Source organism: Peromyscus californicus, unplaced genomic scaffold, assembly GCF_007827085.1.
Source record: "Peromyscus californicus insignis strain IS unplaced genomic scaffold, ASM782708v3 Scaffold_6__1_contigs__length_162567912, whole genome shotgun sequence".
Taxonomy (NCBI): domain Eukaryota; kingdom Metazoa; phylum Chordata; class Mammalia; order Rodentia; family Cricetidae; genus Peromyscus; species Peromyscus californicus.
This window is the reverse complement of record NW_026294584.1, coordinates 158911104-158929483: the sequence shown is the minus strand read 5'-3', so window position 1 is coordinate 158929483 and position 18380 is coordinate 158911104. Positions and strand designations below refer to the sequence as shown.

Here is an 18380-nt window from a genome sequence, read left to right as displayed (position 1 = left end):
TTTCTACTGTATTGGGTTTCCCTATTACCCTGAAAATATGCCGTAATTCTGTTTCTCCCTGCTTGTATTTTCTCCCACAACCCCTTCTTCCCTCCCCCTCCCCACCTGATACTAAATTAACTTTCATTCTTGATAGAAATCTTCCATGGTCATGGTGTATGATTTTGTGTGTGCATGTTGTTAGATTTGGCTTGCTAGTATTTTGTTATGGGAGTTTGTATCCATATGTATATATGTAAATTATTTATTTTTATTTTATGTACATTGGTGCTCTGCCATGTATGTCTGTGTGAGGGTGTTGGATCCCTTTTAACTGGAGTTCCAGGCAGTTGTGAGCTGTCATGTGGGTGCTGGGAATTGAATCTGGGTCCTTTGGGAGAGCAGCCAGTGCTCATAATTGCTGAGCTGTCTCTCTGGCCCCTTTTTAAGAAGCTTTTTAAGTAGTTTTCTCGGTATGTTTTTGTCTAACGTGTCATGTTGTCAATATGGTTGTTTCTCCCTTTGCTTAGCTCATGGCAGCACTGGCTACTGTGGGCCCCCCTAACCCTCGGGCAGATCCAGAGTGCTGTAGCATTCTGCATGGGCTTGTTGCAGCAGTGGAGACCCTTTGCAAAATTACTGAGTACCAACATGAGGCTCGCACTTTACTCATGGAGAATGCAGAACGAGTTGGGAATAGAGGACGGATAATCTGCATTACAAATGCAAAAAGGTGGGCTGTTAATCACAGTGATCTTTTCCCTGAGAGAATTTTAATTACTATTATGTTTTTATTTTACAAAGTGTGAGTAGCCTATAAATATGTAAGAATATGCAAGTGGATTTCTCTGATTTTTTTTATTATTATTATTTGCCTTTAATATTGAGACTGGGCTTATTCACTTCTAAATAAAAATCCATCTTGATAAGCTGCGTATGCTCATGCACATCTGCAATCCTAGTACTTGGGCGGCAGGGGTCAGAAGATCGCTCTGAGTTTGAGGCCAAGGTAATGAGTTCTAGGCCAGCCAGGGCTACAGAGCAAAACTGTCCCCAAAAAAAAAATCATCTTGGTGAAAATTGTTTAGATTATTATGTAAATTGATAAGACCTTTTCTTCACTGATTTTTTTTTTATCTAATAGTTTGATATTATGCTCAAGATAGTCTTTGCTGTAGTAAATTTTTTAAATTATGTGTACGTATGTGTCTGTATGTGGGTCTTGTGCACATGAGTACAGGTGCCACAGAAGCTAGAAGGCAAGTTACAGGCGGTTGTGAGCTGCTAGACTTGGTTGGGTGCTGGGAACTAAACTGAGGCCCTCTGCAAGAGCGATACTTGCGCTTAACCTCTGAGCCCTCCCTCCAGGCCTGCTGAAGTAATTTTAAATGCCAGTGTCCGCATACTGCAGCTGAATAGTGGCTTTGACTTTTTTCTTACTGCTTGTTCCTTTTTCTCTCTTTTTAATAACATAGTGATAGTCATGTACGGATGCTCGAAGACTGTGTCCAAGAAACAATTCATGAGCATAACAAGCTTGCTGCAAATTCAGATCAGTGAGTATAATTTGTAGATGAAATAACTGTCTTTAACCTCACATGATGTGTATTTCATATTTATTTGCAATAATTTTCAGTGTGTTTGGTAGCATTTCCTTGATTTTTCTTACTTAATAAATTAGCTTAAAGCTGTAAGTTTGATCAGAATTTTTTTCATTTTCCTTACATTTTAGAATATTACTTTCTTCTCACAAGATAGGTGCTCAGAATGATAAAATAATACATAAATTTATAGTGCATATTTGTTTTGATTGTGGATGTCATTACTCATTATTTATCAGTTCAAAATGTAGCAACTCATTGCATTGTGTGAATTTATTTTTAAATAATAACAGTTGAGAAAAAACATTCTTGCTTTATACTCATAGTAGTATTTAGGGATGATCAAAAGTGTTGGATTTTTTTTCCTGCACCAAACAGTCCTGGCACTGTATGGATAGCATGTGGGTGTCCTGCAGTTCAATTAAGACATTAGCTCTGTGGAGTTATTACAGCCCCTACAGATTAAGAGCTCAGTTCCTCAGAATCACATACCTCTCCTACCCTTTCAGAAACCAGTGTCAGGCTGACTTGCTAACCGGTTAGCAGTTGTTTCCACAACTCCATGTTTGACAGTTTACTGTGAACACTAAGTGTGCTAATGTGTTATATAGGATACTGATGAAGCAGTTGAAGCAGCATGAAGCAGGGAAAGTCCTGAGTGCAGGCGTTTTTACTCCTTAGAGATTTATGTGCTGTCTTCACAGTGTGTGGATGTGTTCATGTTACAGAAGATCCCTGTGGTAGTTTGAATGTAAGTGGCCCCCATTATCTCATAGGGAGTGGCACTATTAGGAGGTATGGTTTTGTTGGAGTGTGCATGTCCTTGTTTGAGGAAGTGTGTCACTGTGGGGGCAGGCTTTGGGATTTACTATGCTCAGGATACTGCCCAGTGTCTCAGTTGACATCAGTACAAGCCAAGATGTAGCCACCATCATGTCTGCCTGTATGCTGCCATGCTCCCTGTCATGATGATAATGGACTGAACCTCTGAAACTAAGCAAGCCACCCCAGTTCAATGTTTTCTTTATAAGAGTTGCAGTGGACATGGTGTCTCTTCACTTCTATAGAAACCTAAGACAGTCCTTGAGCCCTTTATCTCTGGGACTTTTATAAAGTTGTCACATAGACTTGACTGGTTATTTATTTTCTGGCCTCTCTTTACTTCCTAAAGGATGGCAGAGTAGGTCTTAAAGGTCCCAAGCTTCTAATCATAGCATTGTCTTTCTGATAATATCTTCCCCTTCTAGGAGCTATGGAGAATCCCAAGAATTAGGCCATTAGCACAGAGGGACTACCACCCAGGAAATTCTCAGAGATTTAAGAACCAACTGTCAAGAACCTAGATCCAAGATGAAATAGTAGAGAGCAGAAGGTACTGTTAGTACCATAGGACTTAGGACTTTATAAGGGTCTCAGGAACGCTGTCCCCATCTGTCAGGTCCATAGACCAAATGTATACTGTTACATCACAGCCAATAAGGGCATGTTTACAGCAGTTGTACTGGACTACATTTTAGATTGAGCAGTTACTAATTTTCTTACATGGAATAGGGGCATTGCTGTTAGGAGTGGAACTATCCTTAGTAGAAAGGTCCTCAAGTGTTTAGTAATGTTCTTTACAGTTCACTTGAGAATGGCTCATTGTCTTAGTTAGGGTTTCTATTGCTGTTACATGGTACCATGACCATAGAAACTCTTATAAAGGAAAACATTTCATTGAGGTGGCTTATAGTTCAGAGGCTTTAGTCCATTATCATCATGACAGGACATGGTAGCATGCAGGCAGACATGGTGCTGGAGAAGGAGCTAAGAATCCTACATCTTGATCTGCAGGCTACAGGAAGTGAACTGAACTAGGCATAGCTTGAGCATAGGAGACCTCAGAGCCCACCTCCACAGTGACACACTTCCTCCAACAAGGCCACACCTCCAAATAGTGCCACTCCCTGAGCTTATGGGGGCCAGTTACATTCAAACCACCACACTCAGTAAGAAACATTTGTTCTCTATTCAGAGTCAGAAAGAACACAAATGTAGCTAACAGTGAATGTGTGATGTACAATGTAGAATATATGGATTTTCACTGACTATATTGCTGTCAGCTGTTCTTCAGATACAAAGCTAGGGAATGGCTGGTGAGATGGTTCCAAGTCTGACGATACGAATTCAGAACCTAGATGGTAGAAGGAGACACTGCCCAAGAAGTTATTCTCTGGCCTTCACATGTGCACAATATGCTCCCTCCCATAAATAAGAAACAATACACTTTTAAAACATAGCAGAATTTTTTTAGTCTTATATTCTTAGAAGTAATCATTTATAGGTAGTGATTAGTATTACCTGATTTTTGTCCTTTAAAAAAAAAAGGAAAGAAATTCAATATACAGATACTCATTTTCTTTGTGATAATTGTAGAAAATTATAAGGTCTTTCTCTTTATTGTTATTTCTTAATTTTTAACAGATTTTTATTATGCAAAGATTGTCACATAATTGGGTACCTCTCTGCTTTGTACAGTTTCTTACTCCTCAGAAAGGCTTTTTCTGAACTCGGTCTTGGTAGTGGCAGCAGTAGCAGAATTGCCTCAGTGACTTCAATTGAAAGCAGGGCCCTGGTGCATGGCTCTGGCACCCACCGTCAATGTTTGTATTATTTAAATACACAGAGAAAAGTTCCACATTTCATTTAAACTTGTGTAATCGATAAGTATTTATACAAACACAGCAATTGTATATCATGTAACTGCTTAGCTCAGAGTGTTATCAGTAGTGTCTGATCATGGTCATACATTATCTGTCTAGAGTCATACACTGAGTATAGTCAGTCATACACTGTTTATTATGATAAGGTTGAAGTAGTTTGCTTGCCTGAATTCTTTACAATGTCTGTTCTAACATTTTAAGTGAAAGTTTTTTTTAAGTCTCATGCAGATTCAAAAATGTGAGTTGGTCTTGATTCACACCTACCCAGTTGGTGAAGATAGCCTTGTATCTGATCGTCCTAAAAAAGAAGTAAGTGTAGAAGTACTGCAAGAAGAGATGGTTGTGAGTTAGGATTAAGCAATGCTGAGAATGACAGCATTTACTGATCACATTGCTGTTTTTTTCTGCCAAGAAAGTATTTGAACATCTGAAAACAGACCTGTATGTCAGATATATATGTGTCTCCTGTTTTGCTTCATCATTGGCATTAATTTAGTATAATGTGTTGCAAGTCCTTAAACTTTTTATTCTGATCTGTGAATTTTAATTACTTCGGTAACTTTAATTTTTACCCATTTTGAGAAAACAGTACGTTCTAATAAAATACTCTCTGATAACAAAGAAACCAACTTATATGTTCAGGGAAAACCTACTTTCCAACTTTTACTTTAAAAAAGAAATAAATTTTAAATGAAAAGATAACTTTGTTGGTTAGTAAGTGTATTCATATCACACCTTTATTGGTAGTCTGTATATAGAAATGTAAATCTATCCATTTATGTAGTTATAGTAAATGTATAATAGTATATGCTAATGTTCTATTTTGTATTTTTAATTTAACCATGTCCACTATTACTTTTTAGTCTTTGAATTATTTAAGTGATACTTTCAAGTTGTTGACTCGTCATATTTTAGATGGTTTCCTGATTATTTTATGCCTCTTAATGATATAATACATTGGTTTTCCTTTTTAGTAACTAAAAAAATTAATTATATTATTATTGCCTTGGAATGAATAAAATTTTGTTAGTTTATTATACTTTGGTTTTTTTTTTTGTTTTTTGTATTTTTTTGAGACAGGGTTTCTCTGTGTATCCTATCTGCCTGCCTCTGCCTTTTGGGTGCTGGGATTAAAGGAGTGCATCACCATGCCCTGCTTTAGTTTACTAATACTTTTTGCTGCCTTACCTCATACTGGTAATGAAGCCAGATGTTTGTGGTGATTTCCATGTTCCTTCTTAATTTTTATCTGTGGGTTTTGTTCTCCATAGAGTGAATTATTTTTCTTACAGTAGCGCTATGTGATTTCAGCTCTATTTGCATATCAATAAGCAGAAGTTAAAAATATAAATTTGTATTTAGTGAATGGTTCCAGTCTAGGTTTTCAGAGGGCAGTGACTGTCTGTACTGTGGCCGTACTGATGGCTTACATAGTTCCTGGCTTATAATATAGTAATCGGATTATATATGTTACAGATGAAACTTCACTGATGAAATAATTATCCTGGCTAGCTTTTACACCCCCCTCCCCTACACACACACATACACACACACACACACACACACACACACACACACACACACACACACACACATACATTGTAAAAAGCCACTCAATACTTAAAGTAATGTTCTGTGGGTTATCTTTCTTGGGTGCTTTCCTGCAGTTGTCCCCGGTTTTGACGAGTGAAGTCCACAGTGTCCGAGCTGGGCGGCATCTTGCTACCAAGTTGAATGTTCTAGTCCAGCAACATTTTGACTTGGCTTCAACAACTATCACAAATATTCCTATGAAGGTATGCAGTTCTGAGAGCTCTTTTGTACTTTTTGATTATTTGCTTGATATTCCTTATTCGCTTTAATTGAACCTTTACTTTTTCTCCCTATATCATATTTTGTCTTGCTAGCCCACATTCAGTGTCTTTGAACAGGTTAGTAAATACTGAGAATCAAAAAGAAAGGATCACAGAACAAATGTTTGTATTGTTACTATTTCTAATAAGAACATGTCATGTGAGGTTTTTAAGAACTATGTTCTTATTATTTTTATCAAAATCTATATTTTAAATTATTTATCTGTGATTCTTTTCCTGAGAGCTGTGTTATTAGATTTTACTTTGTATATTTGAGTGGATCTTTTATTTCCATACTTTCATTCTTACCCACCTAAATGTGAAGATGTTGATAGGTAGTAGGTCTGACTAATGAAAAATATCTCATGGCTTCCAGTTAATTTAGTACTCTTCAGGGAAAGAGCCATGGATGAGAATATATAGTTTCAGCAGTGGATTTTCTTAGGAATCTGTCACTCTATTCATATTGTCATTAAGTTGTCAGGACCAGCAAAACGCCTGGTCATAATAAGCTTTAAATGAATTGTTACTAAAATTGAGTCTATACAGTGACTACTCTTACCTAAAATTCATGGTGACTTTCTTGGAGTCCAGTTTCAATTTCTTCTTTTTTGATCCTTATTTTTGAGACAGGGTTTCACTTTATAGTCCATACTGACTTGAAACATGTGATCCTCCTGCCTCAGCCTCCCTAATGTTAGGATCACAGATGTGACTCACATTACCCAGCCTTGTTTTCAGTTCTTTTGCCATTATCCCATGGATACTAAATTGCATGAGAAATCTTAGCTTTTCATTTTTCATGTCCTCCCAACTTCATTGGCTGATTCTTTACTAGGAGTTCCAGGAGACCATTTACAACGACTTGATGAGAGGCAGTGAACAAGTAAAATAGTGTCACAAACTCTAGCTTATATCTGAGTCGTAAGAGACATGGTGGGAAGGCAGCCGGTGGCTGGCTTTTTGGACCTGACACGCCTCTGTAGTCTGTGTTCTCTCTGTTAGTAGATAATGCCCAAAACAAGCTACTAAGCTTGTTTACTAGTGTTTGCCACTTTAAATAATTGTGTTCATTAACTCACTGCAAGTATTTAAAGATGCTATTGCCTATTTTTAACAACTATTTTAAGTTCAACTTACATACCTATTTCAATGATACTGTATTTGGGTATAAAAACCATTGACAAGAAAATACATTTGTAGTTAAACAAACTCAAAATTTCTAGAAGAGTCATTTGTGTTACTTCTGACATGAAAACGTCATTACCTCAGTGCCTATGTTCCACTAATAGTTCTAAAGTAGAGTTCAGTACACTGCTGGAAAGTGTTGCATCTTTAAATAAATGATTGGGCAAACCATCCTCTTATTTAGCTAACTATGAACTATGACAGATTGTATTTGACCTCACTTTAAGCAAAAAGCAAAGTGAGTAATTTATTTCATTATTTTGAAAGCAAACCCAAGTTACTAAAATGTCTTAAACTTTGCTTAAAGGAAGAGCAGCATGCCAACACATCGGCCAACTATGACGTGGAGCTACTTCACCACAAAGATGCACATGTAGATTTCCTGAGAAGTGGTAAGAGGCCTGACCAAGCCAAGCACATAGACTGAGCTCATCTTTGTCCAAACTGCAATGTCACCATCATAGTTTTTGTCAACGTGACACAAATTAGATCCACCTGGGAAGAGGGAATCTCGATCGGAAAATTGCTTTCATCAGATTGGCCTGTAGGCATGTCTTAGGGTTTCTATTACTGTGGTGAGACATTGTGACCATGGCAGCTCTTACAAAGGAAAACATTTCATTGAGGTGGCTTACAGTTCAGAGGCTTAGTCCATTATCATCATGACAGGACATGGTGGCATGCAGGCAGACATGGTACTGGAGAAGGAGCTAAGAATCCTGCATTGTGATCTACAGGCTACAGGAAGTGAACTGAACTAGATACAGCTTGAGCATAGGAGACCTCAAAGCCCCCCTCCACAGTGACACACTTCCTCCAACAAGGCCACACCTCCAAATAATGTCTCTCCCTAAGCTTATGGGGTCAATTACAGTCAAACCACCACAGCATGTTTGTGGGGCATTTTCCTAATTGCTAATTGATGTAGGAGGGACCAGCCCACTGGGCGGTGCCATCCCTGGGCAGGTGGATCTGGGGTATATCTGAGAAAGGTAGCTGAGGAGGCCAGGGGAAATAGCTTTCCCCCATGACTTCTTCTTCAGTTCCTGCCTTCAGATTCTTGACGAGTTCCTGCTTTGGCTTCCCATGATGATGGACTCTAACAAGCTAAAGTAAGCTCTTTACTTCCCTGGGTTGCTTTTGGTCACAGTGTTTGTCACAGCAACAGACAGCAAGCTAAGACAGTGTCCATGAACTAATAGTCTGTGATGAAAGATGAAAGTTGACTTTCATCTCCAAGCTGTGGTTTCTACCACTGGACCCTCATGCTTTGGGGTAGGAGGGAAGAGCTTTCTTTAGCAAATCTTTGTGTTTCTATGCTTCATTTTATTTGTTTAAAAATTGCAGATGCTGTAGCAGCATGAATTGTAGTATTCTGTTCACTCCTAAAATTGAGTGATATTTTAAGGTTTGAAGACCATTTAAATTCCTGAGGTTCTTCTTTGTAAATTGATGCTGATAGAATTATATGACTGATGTTGAGCATGTTGTGTGCATTCATCCTGAAGCATAATTGTGAGCCAGCTCGGGCGATGGTTGTGTGTCTTCAGATTCACTGACTGAATTACTACCAGGAGAGAAACTACTATGATAAATGTATCTACTAATGTTTAGTAAGGGAATGTAGAGAACGTGTTTTTGAAAGTGTAACTCATGGAGATTGCTAAGAACCCAAGAGATGATGCCAGTTTGTAAGATTTTTCTTTTTTAAAACTCAGAAGACTGTATAAAATAGCCTTGGGTATGAAAGTATTTCTTCCTGTGGAGAGGGCTTGGTGAGTAAGAGCACTTGCTGTGAAAGCAGAAGGACCTATGAGAAGCCTGTAAAGCCACAGTTGGGAGCAGAGACAGGTGGGTCCCAGGAGTCACTAGCCACCCTCATGCCTATACATTACAAACATGTGTGCATAAGTAAATAAAATCTTTATACTCCTGTAGCACTAGGAGGCTGCATGAGGTTAGGTAAGCCTCACTGAGGAGGGACTGAGTGGGATCTCAATTAGTAGTCAGATTGTGTTTTAGCCCAGGCATCTCCCTTGAAGCTCCATATCTGTATATTCTGCCTCACGTCAGCACTCCATCTAAAACTCAGCACTCCTCTGTGACTGACACTTGGCACTTTCAGTGCATAGTCCAATTGTTTTTGCATTTCCATTAGACAAACTTCAAGATCATCTTTGAGGTGCCTCTCTGACATATTGTTTATTTATTTATTTAATTTTACATCCCCATGGCAGTTTCCCTTCTTTTCCTCCTAGTCCCGCCCCCTACCTCCTCTCTGCCGCCGCCCCCCCCCCCCCCATCCTCTTCTCCTCTGTTTCTGTTCAGAAAAGGGCAGGCCTCCCATGGATAGCAACAAAACATGGCATATCAAGTTGCAGTAAGACTAAGCACCTCACCCTGTAATTAAGGCTTGGCAAGGCAACCCAATATGAGGAATAGGATCCCAAAAGCCAATAAAGGAGCTGGAGACAGCCCTTGTTCCCACTGTTAGGAGTCCCAAAAATAGACAAAGCTACACAACTGTCACATACATGCAGAGGACCTAGGTCGGCCCCATGCAGTGGTTGTCGGTTCAGTCTCTATGAGCTCTGGTTAGTAGATCTGTGGGTTTTCTTGTGATATACTTGACCCCTTTGGCTCCTACAATCCTTCCTCCCTCTCTTTTGCAGGATTCCCCAAGCTTGGCCTAATGTTTGACAGTGGGTCTCTGCATCTGTTTCTACCTGTTGCCAAATGAAGCCTCTCTGATGACTCTTGGACTAGGCACTGATCTATGAGTATAGCAGAATATCATTAGGCATCATTACATTGACATTTAGTTTTATTTCAGTCCTGTTTGGTTCTATCCTATGTCACTGGACCACCCAGCCTCTGGGTCCTGGAGCTCCAAGCAGTGTCAGGGGTGGGCCCTCTCTCGTGGCATTGGTCTCAGGCTGGACCAGTCATTGATTGGCCACTCCCACAATCTCTGTGTCTCTGATGCTTTTTATGTCAAATTTATCATCCTTGATTTCATTTTGTGTCTCTCAAATACAACCATATCTGTATGTTTGCTACCATTGACCACTTCCTGAGTGAAGCCCATTATTTTCTCACCTAGCATCCCAAGGAAGACAGTGAACTGAGAATGTAATCCACCATGTTCTCATGGCTCTGGTATCTAACAGGCCACATTGCTTGATCCTCCGCTCTGCCGCACTGCTGCCATACGATACGGTCTTGACGTCCACTGTTCTCTCTGCCTGATTGCTTTTCCTCCATTTCTTTAATTTCTTCACCATCCTCTGAGAACTTAAGCCAATCTTCGTATCTAAAAGAGGCTTTTTCAGTGTCTTAACATCGGTCAGAGCTCCCTGTTGGAGGCTGTCCTAGCCCTGTGTAGTAGCTTCTTCAACACTGTCAGCTTGACATGTCTGTTCCATGGTACTGCAGGTTCCATGAAGGGAAAGGTGCTGCTCTGCCTTCTTGCATGTTTACTCCAGAACCTTTACACATCTTCTGAAGAAGCACACTAGGGTTTAGTTGTGCATTTTAGACTTTTAAACCTTCTGAATATTGACTGTTCATCACTTATTGGCATAGGCAGGGAGAGACAGTTACGATGTTTGAGGTTTGTAAAAATTTTATTTTTGTCTATTAAAGCAGCAACCTAAATTAAATTAGTGAATGAAAAAATAAAATGAAAATTTTGAAGGGAAATTACTTACTGATGTTAATCATAGTTTTAATCTATTCTCTACTTGGTCTTTTTTTCCAGACTTTGTAAAAAGAGTGTTCTCATAGAACTCTTCTCTCTTCCAGAGCTTAAGCTTACTTTGAAAACTTAAATAGCTATTTCTTTGACGCTGGTGACTCTTTAGTAAAGTTAGTGTTTCTGTGAACTTTCTGAAGGTGACAGCCACTCAAGCGGCAGCGGTAGAGAAGGCCCGTTTAAAGAGACAGTGACCCTGAAGTGGTGCACGCCCAGGACCAACAGCATTGGTGAGTAGACAGGACTGGGGGACCAGAGCACGCCAGAGGTCTTCTGACTGTGATGCCAGACCATGAATTTCTTTTAACGGTAGGATATTTCATTATATTCCTTCAAATCAGTGTTTTCCTTTGTTTCAGAACTACACTATTGCACTGGAGCTTATCGGATCTCCCCTGTAGATGTAAATAGTAGACCTTCTTCCTGCCTCACTAATTTTCTCCTCAATGGTAATTGTCCTAATTTAACATCTTAACTGCAGCTACTGTTGAGTGGAGTCTTTAGTGTCACCATAGGTGGAAGTAGCCTTTGACAGTTTTGCTGAGGGTCAGAAAATGACTTTCTTTCTGATTTCCAGGCTATTATTACATCTTAGTAAGTTTTATCCAACATAGTTTTAAGAATTTTTGTTAAAATTTTGATCTTTAAAGTCTGACTTGACACTTATTTGGAAGCTAGAATAGCAGACCTTCATCTTGGCCCACTGAATTAAATAGTATATGTGGATGAGTTTTCTTTGAATACTTCACCCTTATTGTATATAAATATTATATTTCCAGCATCTCACCATATGATTCTTACTGAGACCTAAAATTTATGGTTTATTTTACTTACTTATTTTACGTCTCAATTATTGATTTCCATCCTCTAAATCTAAATTTTCAAAGCTCTTCTGGTAACAGGATAATCTAAGTTTTGGAGCTATTGATCTAAAAAAAAAAATCTGTCTTTTTTTTGTAAGGTTCTTTTCATTGTTATATTAAGTATGGTTTGATTATCAGAATATGTAAAATCCAAATTCAATAGCATTTGGCATGTGAACTAGAAACTTACAACGACTGTGCTACCAAGGTAGTATTGTGGGAGAATTGAGACTGTGCCTTTTCCTCAAATACTTTGTATCTTAATAACCTTAGAATTTCTTGGTAGTTTAATTTTCATTTTAAATGTCTATGAGGAAATTGAGTACAGCATACCAACATGCCATTATAATTGTTTTTGGGAAACTAGCCATATAACTATGTAAACTTTAAAGAGTCTGAGAAAAGCTAAGTGTTAGGAATGTGTAGATACACTAGCTTAGCTGTGCCAATTAAAATATGATTGTTTGAGTTCTATTACCGACAACTTGATCTGGCTTCTGACAGGTCGATCCGTGTTGTTGGAACAGCCACGAAAGTCAGGTTCCAAAGTCATCAGTCACATGCTTAGCAGCCATGGAGGAGAGATCTTTTTGCATGTCCTTAGCAGTTCTCGCTCCATTCTAGAAGATCCGCCTTCCATTAGTGAAGGCTGTGGAGGAAGAGTTACAGACTACCGGATCACAGTGAGACTTTTAAAAAGACGCTTATTTTATGTGTATGTTTGTGCACTGTGTGCATGGTGGGTACCTTTGGAGGCCAGAGAGGATTTGGGGTCCTCTAGAACTGGAGTTACAGACAGTTGTTAGTCACTGTGTGGGTGCTGGCAATCTAACCTGGGTCCTCTGCAAGAGCAGCCAGTGCTCTTAACCACTGAGCATCTGTACAGCCCTGGCATAAAGCTTTATTATCTGTAGATTTTGTTTCAAGTCACTTAGCAAGAGTTGTTTGTTCTGTGTTAAGGTTTTGGGGAAAGTGGTCTCAACGAAGCTGACGGTTGTTTCCGTAACCAACATCACTGTGTCATCTCTGCCATGTGATGTAGTCAGTGACTAGGAAGTGTCTGGGTTCTGAAACACTGGAGTTACAGAGAAGATTAAATGAGTGCTTTCCTTTGCATATATTGATATTTCAGGGCCGCTTGTTTTGTGATGGTTGTGGAACTTAAATGTGGATTTATGTATATAACTATACTCGATAAACTACCAAGTATTATATAACTTAATTATTTTATTAGGCTTTTTGAGTAATTATTTTTAAGGGGCTGAAAGTCAATCAGTATTCATTATGGAAAACTGAGAATGTACAAACATCTAAAAACCAACAAAACAAAAACCCTGATTTACCTATAATTCCATTATCCAGAGATTAACACTCATCATTTTGATGTTCTATCAGAGCAGCTTTTTCATAAGCAAACTGGACTTGCAATGTGATTAACTCACACACATATGAAAGAAAACGGTTAAATCATAGGAATGAAGTGGGGCATGCTTCATTTCCATGGTGTAAATGTTGATAGGCTTCAACTTGAAGGCGGGCGGGGCAAGCACTGAGATGGGGCCACTGTTAGAGAAGGGCTGTGCTGACAGTCACAGGAAGAGGACATGAGGGAAATGACGTCAGATGTAACCCGTGCTGCAACACTAGACTAGTTTCTAATTGTGTCTTATCTGGTTATCATTAGGATTTTGGTGAATTTATGAGGGAAAACAGGTTAACTCCTTTTCTAGACCCCAGATATAAAATCGATGCAAGTCTAGAGATCCCGTTGGAACGTGCAAAGGATCAGTTAGAAAAGCACACCCGTTACTGGCCCATGATTATTTCACAAACCACCATTTTCAACATGCAAGCGGTGAGTCTCGTTTTACTTTTTTTTTTTTTTTTTTTTTGGATTAATGTGTATTTATAAACATATTTGTAGAAAAAATTTGAAAAGTTTGTAATTGGTTCCATTTCTCAAGCAAGAAAGGAAACGTGAATTTGTTGCGGTTGAAGAATTAGTGACTGAGGAGAGAAACAGCAGTTACGTGTCCCCTCCCTGTGGCCTTCGTTAAGCCAGCTTTAAATCAACTTTGTCCTTAATGCTGTGATGCTTGGTTTTCAAGACAGATTTTCTTTTTCTTCTCTTTTTTTTTTTTTCATTTTTTAACCTAACAGGTAGTACCATTAGCCAGTGTTATTGTGAAAGAGTCTTTGACAGAAGAAGACGTGTTAAACTGTCAGAAAACTATATACAACTTGGTTGATATGGAAAGGAAAAATGACCCTCTTCCTATTTCTACAGTTGGTACCAGAGGAAAGGGCCCTAAGAGGTAGTGCTGTTTTCTTTACTTTTTCACATGTCATGCTTACTTAATGGATGTGATTTTGTAAGATAATCTGAGGGGATGTATGTGTATGTATGTGTAGGTATGAGGGAGACACAGGATAGTAGGCACTGCTACAGTGTAACTTGGTTTCTGCCATTAACTATGCAGTAAAAGGAAAGAAATATCTCTACTTCTGTTTCATTTGCCATAGCAAGTGAGGTCAGCAGCACTTAATGTTTAGATGTTTAAACATAAGGAGCATTTCTGAGAATGCGTTTGACCTTTACTCCAGGGATGAACAGTACCGTATCATGTGGAATGAATTAGAGACCCTTGTCAGAGCCCATGTCAGCAACTCAGAGAAGCATCAGAGAGTCTTGGAGTGTCTGATGGCCTGTCGGAGCAAGCCCCCGGAAGAAGAAGAGCGGAAGAAGCGAGGGAGGAAGAGAGAGGACAGGGAGGACAAGTCAGAGCAAGCAGTGAAGGAGCACGGGCCGGAAAAGCCCCGGCCAGACTCAGACAGGTGACTTGTTTTGTTAGCAGATGCCTGGGCCTGTGCTTTGCCGGTAGCACTCCATCTCCTACGAGCTTGTCCATTCTTTAACTGCACTTCAGTTACAACGTCTTTCTTTGCTGTAAAAAGGTGCAAGCTTTTACTATTAGGGCACAAACTGTGTTAATTTTTCCTAACTAGTTTTTGGTTATTATTATGACGTTTGATGCCAGTATGCACTTTGAATATTGTAAATTTCGAAAACATAATTTTATGTTCAGTGAGTGATTTGCCAGGCATTTGTCATAAGATCCCATTCTAAAAGAACATTCTGCCTTATATTAGAGACAGGTCACACTTCAGTGACCACAGCAAAGTGGAAGGCACTATCTTATATGAATTAGTGCAAGCTGCCCTTTGGAACAATCCTAATTCTGACATCATTTCTGAGCAGCATGATGTTTGCTCTTAGTGACATCAAGGTTGATTTATAAAAACTATAAAAAGTAATAAAATGTTACATTGTGGGCCAGCAAGATGTCTCATGGAGTAAAAGTGCTTGAGGCCATCCTTGACTGCCTGAGTTGGATTCCTAGGACCAACATGGTGAAGGAGGACTGACCCTGGAATGGGGTCCTCTGACCTTCACACACATGCCATTGTGCATGTATTGGCCCCCCACCTCCACCCCCATTTTAAAAGTTTTTTTTTTTTTAAAGATTTTATTTATTATGTATACAGTGTCTTGCCTGCACATATGCCTGCAGGCCAGAAGAGGGCACCAGATCTCATTACAGGTGGTTGTGAGCCACCATGTGGTTGCTGGGAATTGAACTTGGGACCTCTGGAAGACCAGTCAGTACTCTTAACCTCTGAGCCATCTCTCCAGCCCTTAAAAGTTTTAAAACTTAACAAATATTGTAAATGTATCATCTTCTACCTTCTTGCTACAAATCAGGCAAGACAGCTAGGTGAGTATTGTTGGTGACGCTGGGACATGTCCCTAAAAACAGCAGAACTTTTCATTATAGAAAATTTCAAACACACACAACTGTATAACAAATAGCCCCTGCCTTCACAATTACTAATTCATGACAGATCTCTGCTCACACATACATGTTTCCACATCTACTACCTTCACCACTGCTCTGTAGAAATACATCAACAGCAGTTCTGGAGATCCTATTCATTTCTAGGTAGGTAGAACACTTTGTCTCAGTAGTTTAAGAAGTGCACTTTTTCCTGCCAATTGTCGGAAGAGGAAAGAACTACTTTAGCCCCAACTGACCTTCAGTGTACAGCCTTGTGCATATGTGAGAAGTATTTCTCTTGCTGGGGAAGCCTAATAAAAGCTTAGAGTAGGACCTTTAATCCCAGCACTTGGGGAAAAAGAGTCAAGTGGATCTCTGTGAGTTTGAGGTCAGCCTGGTCTATGTAATGAGTTTCAGGCCAGCCAGAGCTATATGGTGAGACCCCATCTCAAGAAAAAAACCTTAGAGTGAGGCTTCCAAGTAATAAAGCCTAAATACATTCTGTACATAAATTGGTTGTAACTCTGTGGGTTTGGTCCCGGGTTTCGGCACCAACAATGTGAGTAAATTTGTTGCAACAACTCTGGGGAAAGGTGTCCTGACTACCTGGGGAGTCAGGCAACACCTTGAGCTGCTTAGGACAGCTCTGACGGCTGGAACGGCGGCAAGGAGACAGTTCAGCCCTGGAGGGCAAGATATCCCAGACACCTTGAGCTGCTCAGAACAATAGCTCTGCCCTGAAGGTGTCCCGGACACCTGGAGCTGTTTAGCACAACTCTGACAGCTGGAACTGCAAAGAAGCAGCCCAACCCTGGAAGGGAAATTTTTCTGACTTCTCGGGAAAGTCAGGCCTGGAACTACTTCAGCAGGGAAGGGTATCCTGACTGTTTGGGAAAGTCAGTGTATACCTGGTGTGATGGGGGATGGTCTCCCTGCAGGATATAGCAATCCTGCTCCTTTCCTGGAGAGTTTCTACAGCTGAGCTTTGCTTAGCCCCCACTTAAGGGGCCTTCCTAGCAGAGCTCTGCTTCTCCAGCCTAAGATGTTGCTTCTTTTGCTTCACTCTGCAAAAGGGGAAACCCCTGCAGAAATGTAGCAATCTCCTCCGGCTCCAGAGAAAAGTGTTACTTTTTAGCTCTCTCTTGCTCTGTCCACTGAGGGAAGTAAAGATTTTCTGTTCAGCTCCTCCTTGCTCTGCTCTTTCAGTTCTCCCTTGTTTTGTCCACTGAGGGACATCTCAGCAAGGATCTTCTCTGTGCCAGTGAATGAATATCTTCACATCCAAAACTCTTTTGAGAAAGAGATTTATTTGGGAAGGAGGAGTCCTGGACAGTAGCTGCTTCTTCTACCAGGGTGGAGAGAATAGCCTTTTTTTTTTTTGAACTGACCAGGCAGGGCGTTTACACAGGATGTCTTGGGGGTGAAGTCAACCAGGGATTGACTTGGGGCCCAGGGTTCTACTGTCCTGCTCTGTGATTGGTTGGTTTCACAAGTCAGTTGGCCAGGGGCAGAGATGACTCTGATCTGACTTAGCCAAACTGTGTTTCTTTCTGCCCTGATCTGAACCATCTTTCCCTAGTTCTGGGCTCTAGGGTCAGGGTGGGTTTCTTTAGCCAGCCCCTTTTCTCTACATTCCCCCACTTTTTTGTTTAGTAATAAGCAGCTGGGGGTTGGAAAGAGGGTGAAGTCGTCATTAGACTGCTTCCTGCTGAATTGGGGCGTTGAGGTTCTTGGGACAATCTTGATCTTCTTCCTCAGGATGTAACCAGGTTCTGCAGATCTCTGGCTTTGTTGATAGGGGCTCGTAATCCTGTAATATTAACTGGTTCAGAGTTTGGTTAGAAATATTTTGGATCTGTTGCTGAAGAAAACTAGCAAAGAGGTTCATAATAGAAAAGTCTAAAGGTGAGGACAGCCCTGGGAGCTGGGTACAATTAGTAGGGCTAAGAAAAGGAAGAAAAGAGGGGATAAGAAGGGTAGTATCTATTTCCATATCAGACTATTAGTGATCTGCTGTCTAGAGGTATCAAGCTGTATCTGAGTCTGAAGATCCATTTGGATTTGTTGGATCTTATCTTTCACATTCCCCATTACATAGACCGCACCACACATGACAATAAGGTCATAATCTTATTTGTATTTGAGTAGATTTTTTTTTTTATTTTTAAAATGTGAAATGTCTTCTGGACATTACATTGTTTCTAACTTTTAACTATTAACTTAAGTTCTCTGGTTTGGTTTTCCCTTTTATCTGACCAGTCCCTGAACTGTTACTGCTAAAAAGGGAAGTAAAGTTGTGTTGAACTCATTAAATCCTTTAATATGATTTTTTAGATTCTTTTGTGAGATCAAATATTTTATGAAAACTGATATACACAGATAGTGTACTTACTGGGCCATTTATAGACTTGTAAATTAAACTTGGCTTTGTTATCTGTCCCTCTGCAAGGTTGAAGGGGATTTTAGAACGAGGGAAAGAAGAGTTGGCTGAAGCAGAGGTTATAAAGGACTCACCTGACTCCCCAGAACCTCCAAACAAAAAACCTCTTGTTGAAATGGACGAGACGCCACACATGGAAAAGTCTAAAGGTAAGGACAGCCCTG

At 39.9% G+C, this 18380-nt stretch overlaps 1 protein-coding gene across 4 annotated transcripts in view; it reads left to right on the top strand.

The window, feature by feature from the left end:
- Nucleotides 1-18380, top strand: part of Ints13 (integrator complex subunit 13) — a 51246-nt gene that overhangs the window by 14954 nt on the left and 17912 nt on the right. For 2 of the 4 annotated variants that reach the window (XM_052720703.1, XM_052720701.1), the window contains exons 4-15: nucleotides 510-712; nucleotides 1455-1535; nucleotides 4501-4591; nucleotides 5950-6078; nucleotides 7631-7715; nucleotides 11218-11307; nucleotides 11437-11526; nucleotides 12445-12623; nucleotides 13625-13795; nucleotides 14101-14255; nucleotides 14545-14775; nucleotides 18226-18365. In XM_052720703.1, the coding sequence (XP_052576663.1) occupies nucleotides 510-712; nucleotides 1455-1535; nucleotides 4501-4591; nucleotides 5950-6078; nucleotides 7631-7715; nucleotides 11218-11307; nucleotides 11437-11526; nucleotides 12445-12623; nucleotides 13625-13795; nucleotides 14101-14255; nucleotides 14545-14775; nucleotides 18226-18365 (1645 nt within the window). Of the gene's footprint in view, nucleotides 1-509; nucleotides 713-1454; nucleotides 1536-4500; nucleotides 4592-5949; nucleotides 6079-7630; nucleotides 7716-11217; nucleotides 11308-11418; nucleotides 11527-12444; nucleotides 12624-13624; nucleotides 13796-14100; nucleotides 14256-14544; nucleotides 14776-18225; nucleotides 18366-18380 lie in introns of all 4 variants that reach the window. The other 2 variants (XM_052720702.1, XM_052720700.1) reach the window with 1 other exon arrangement.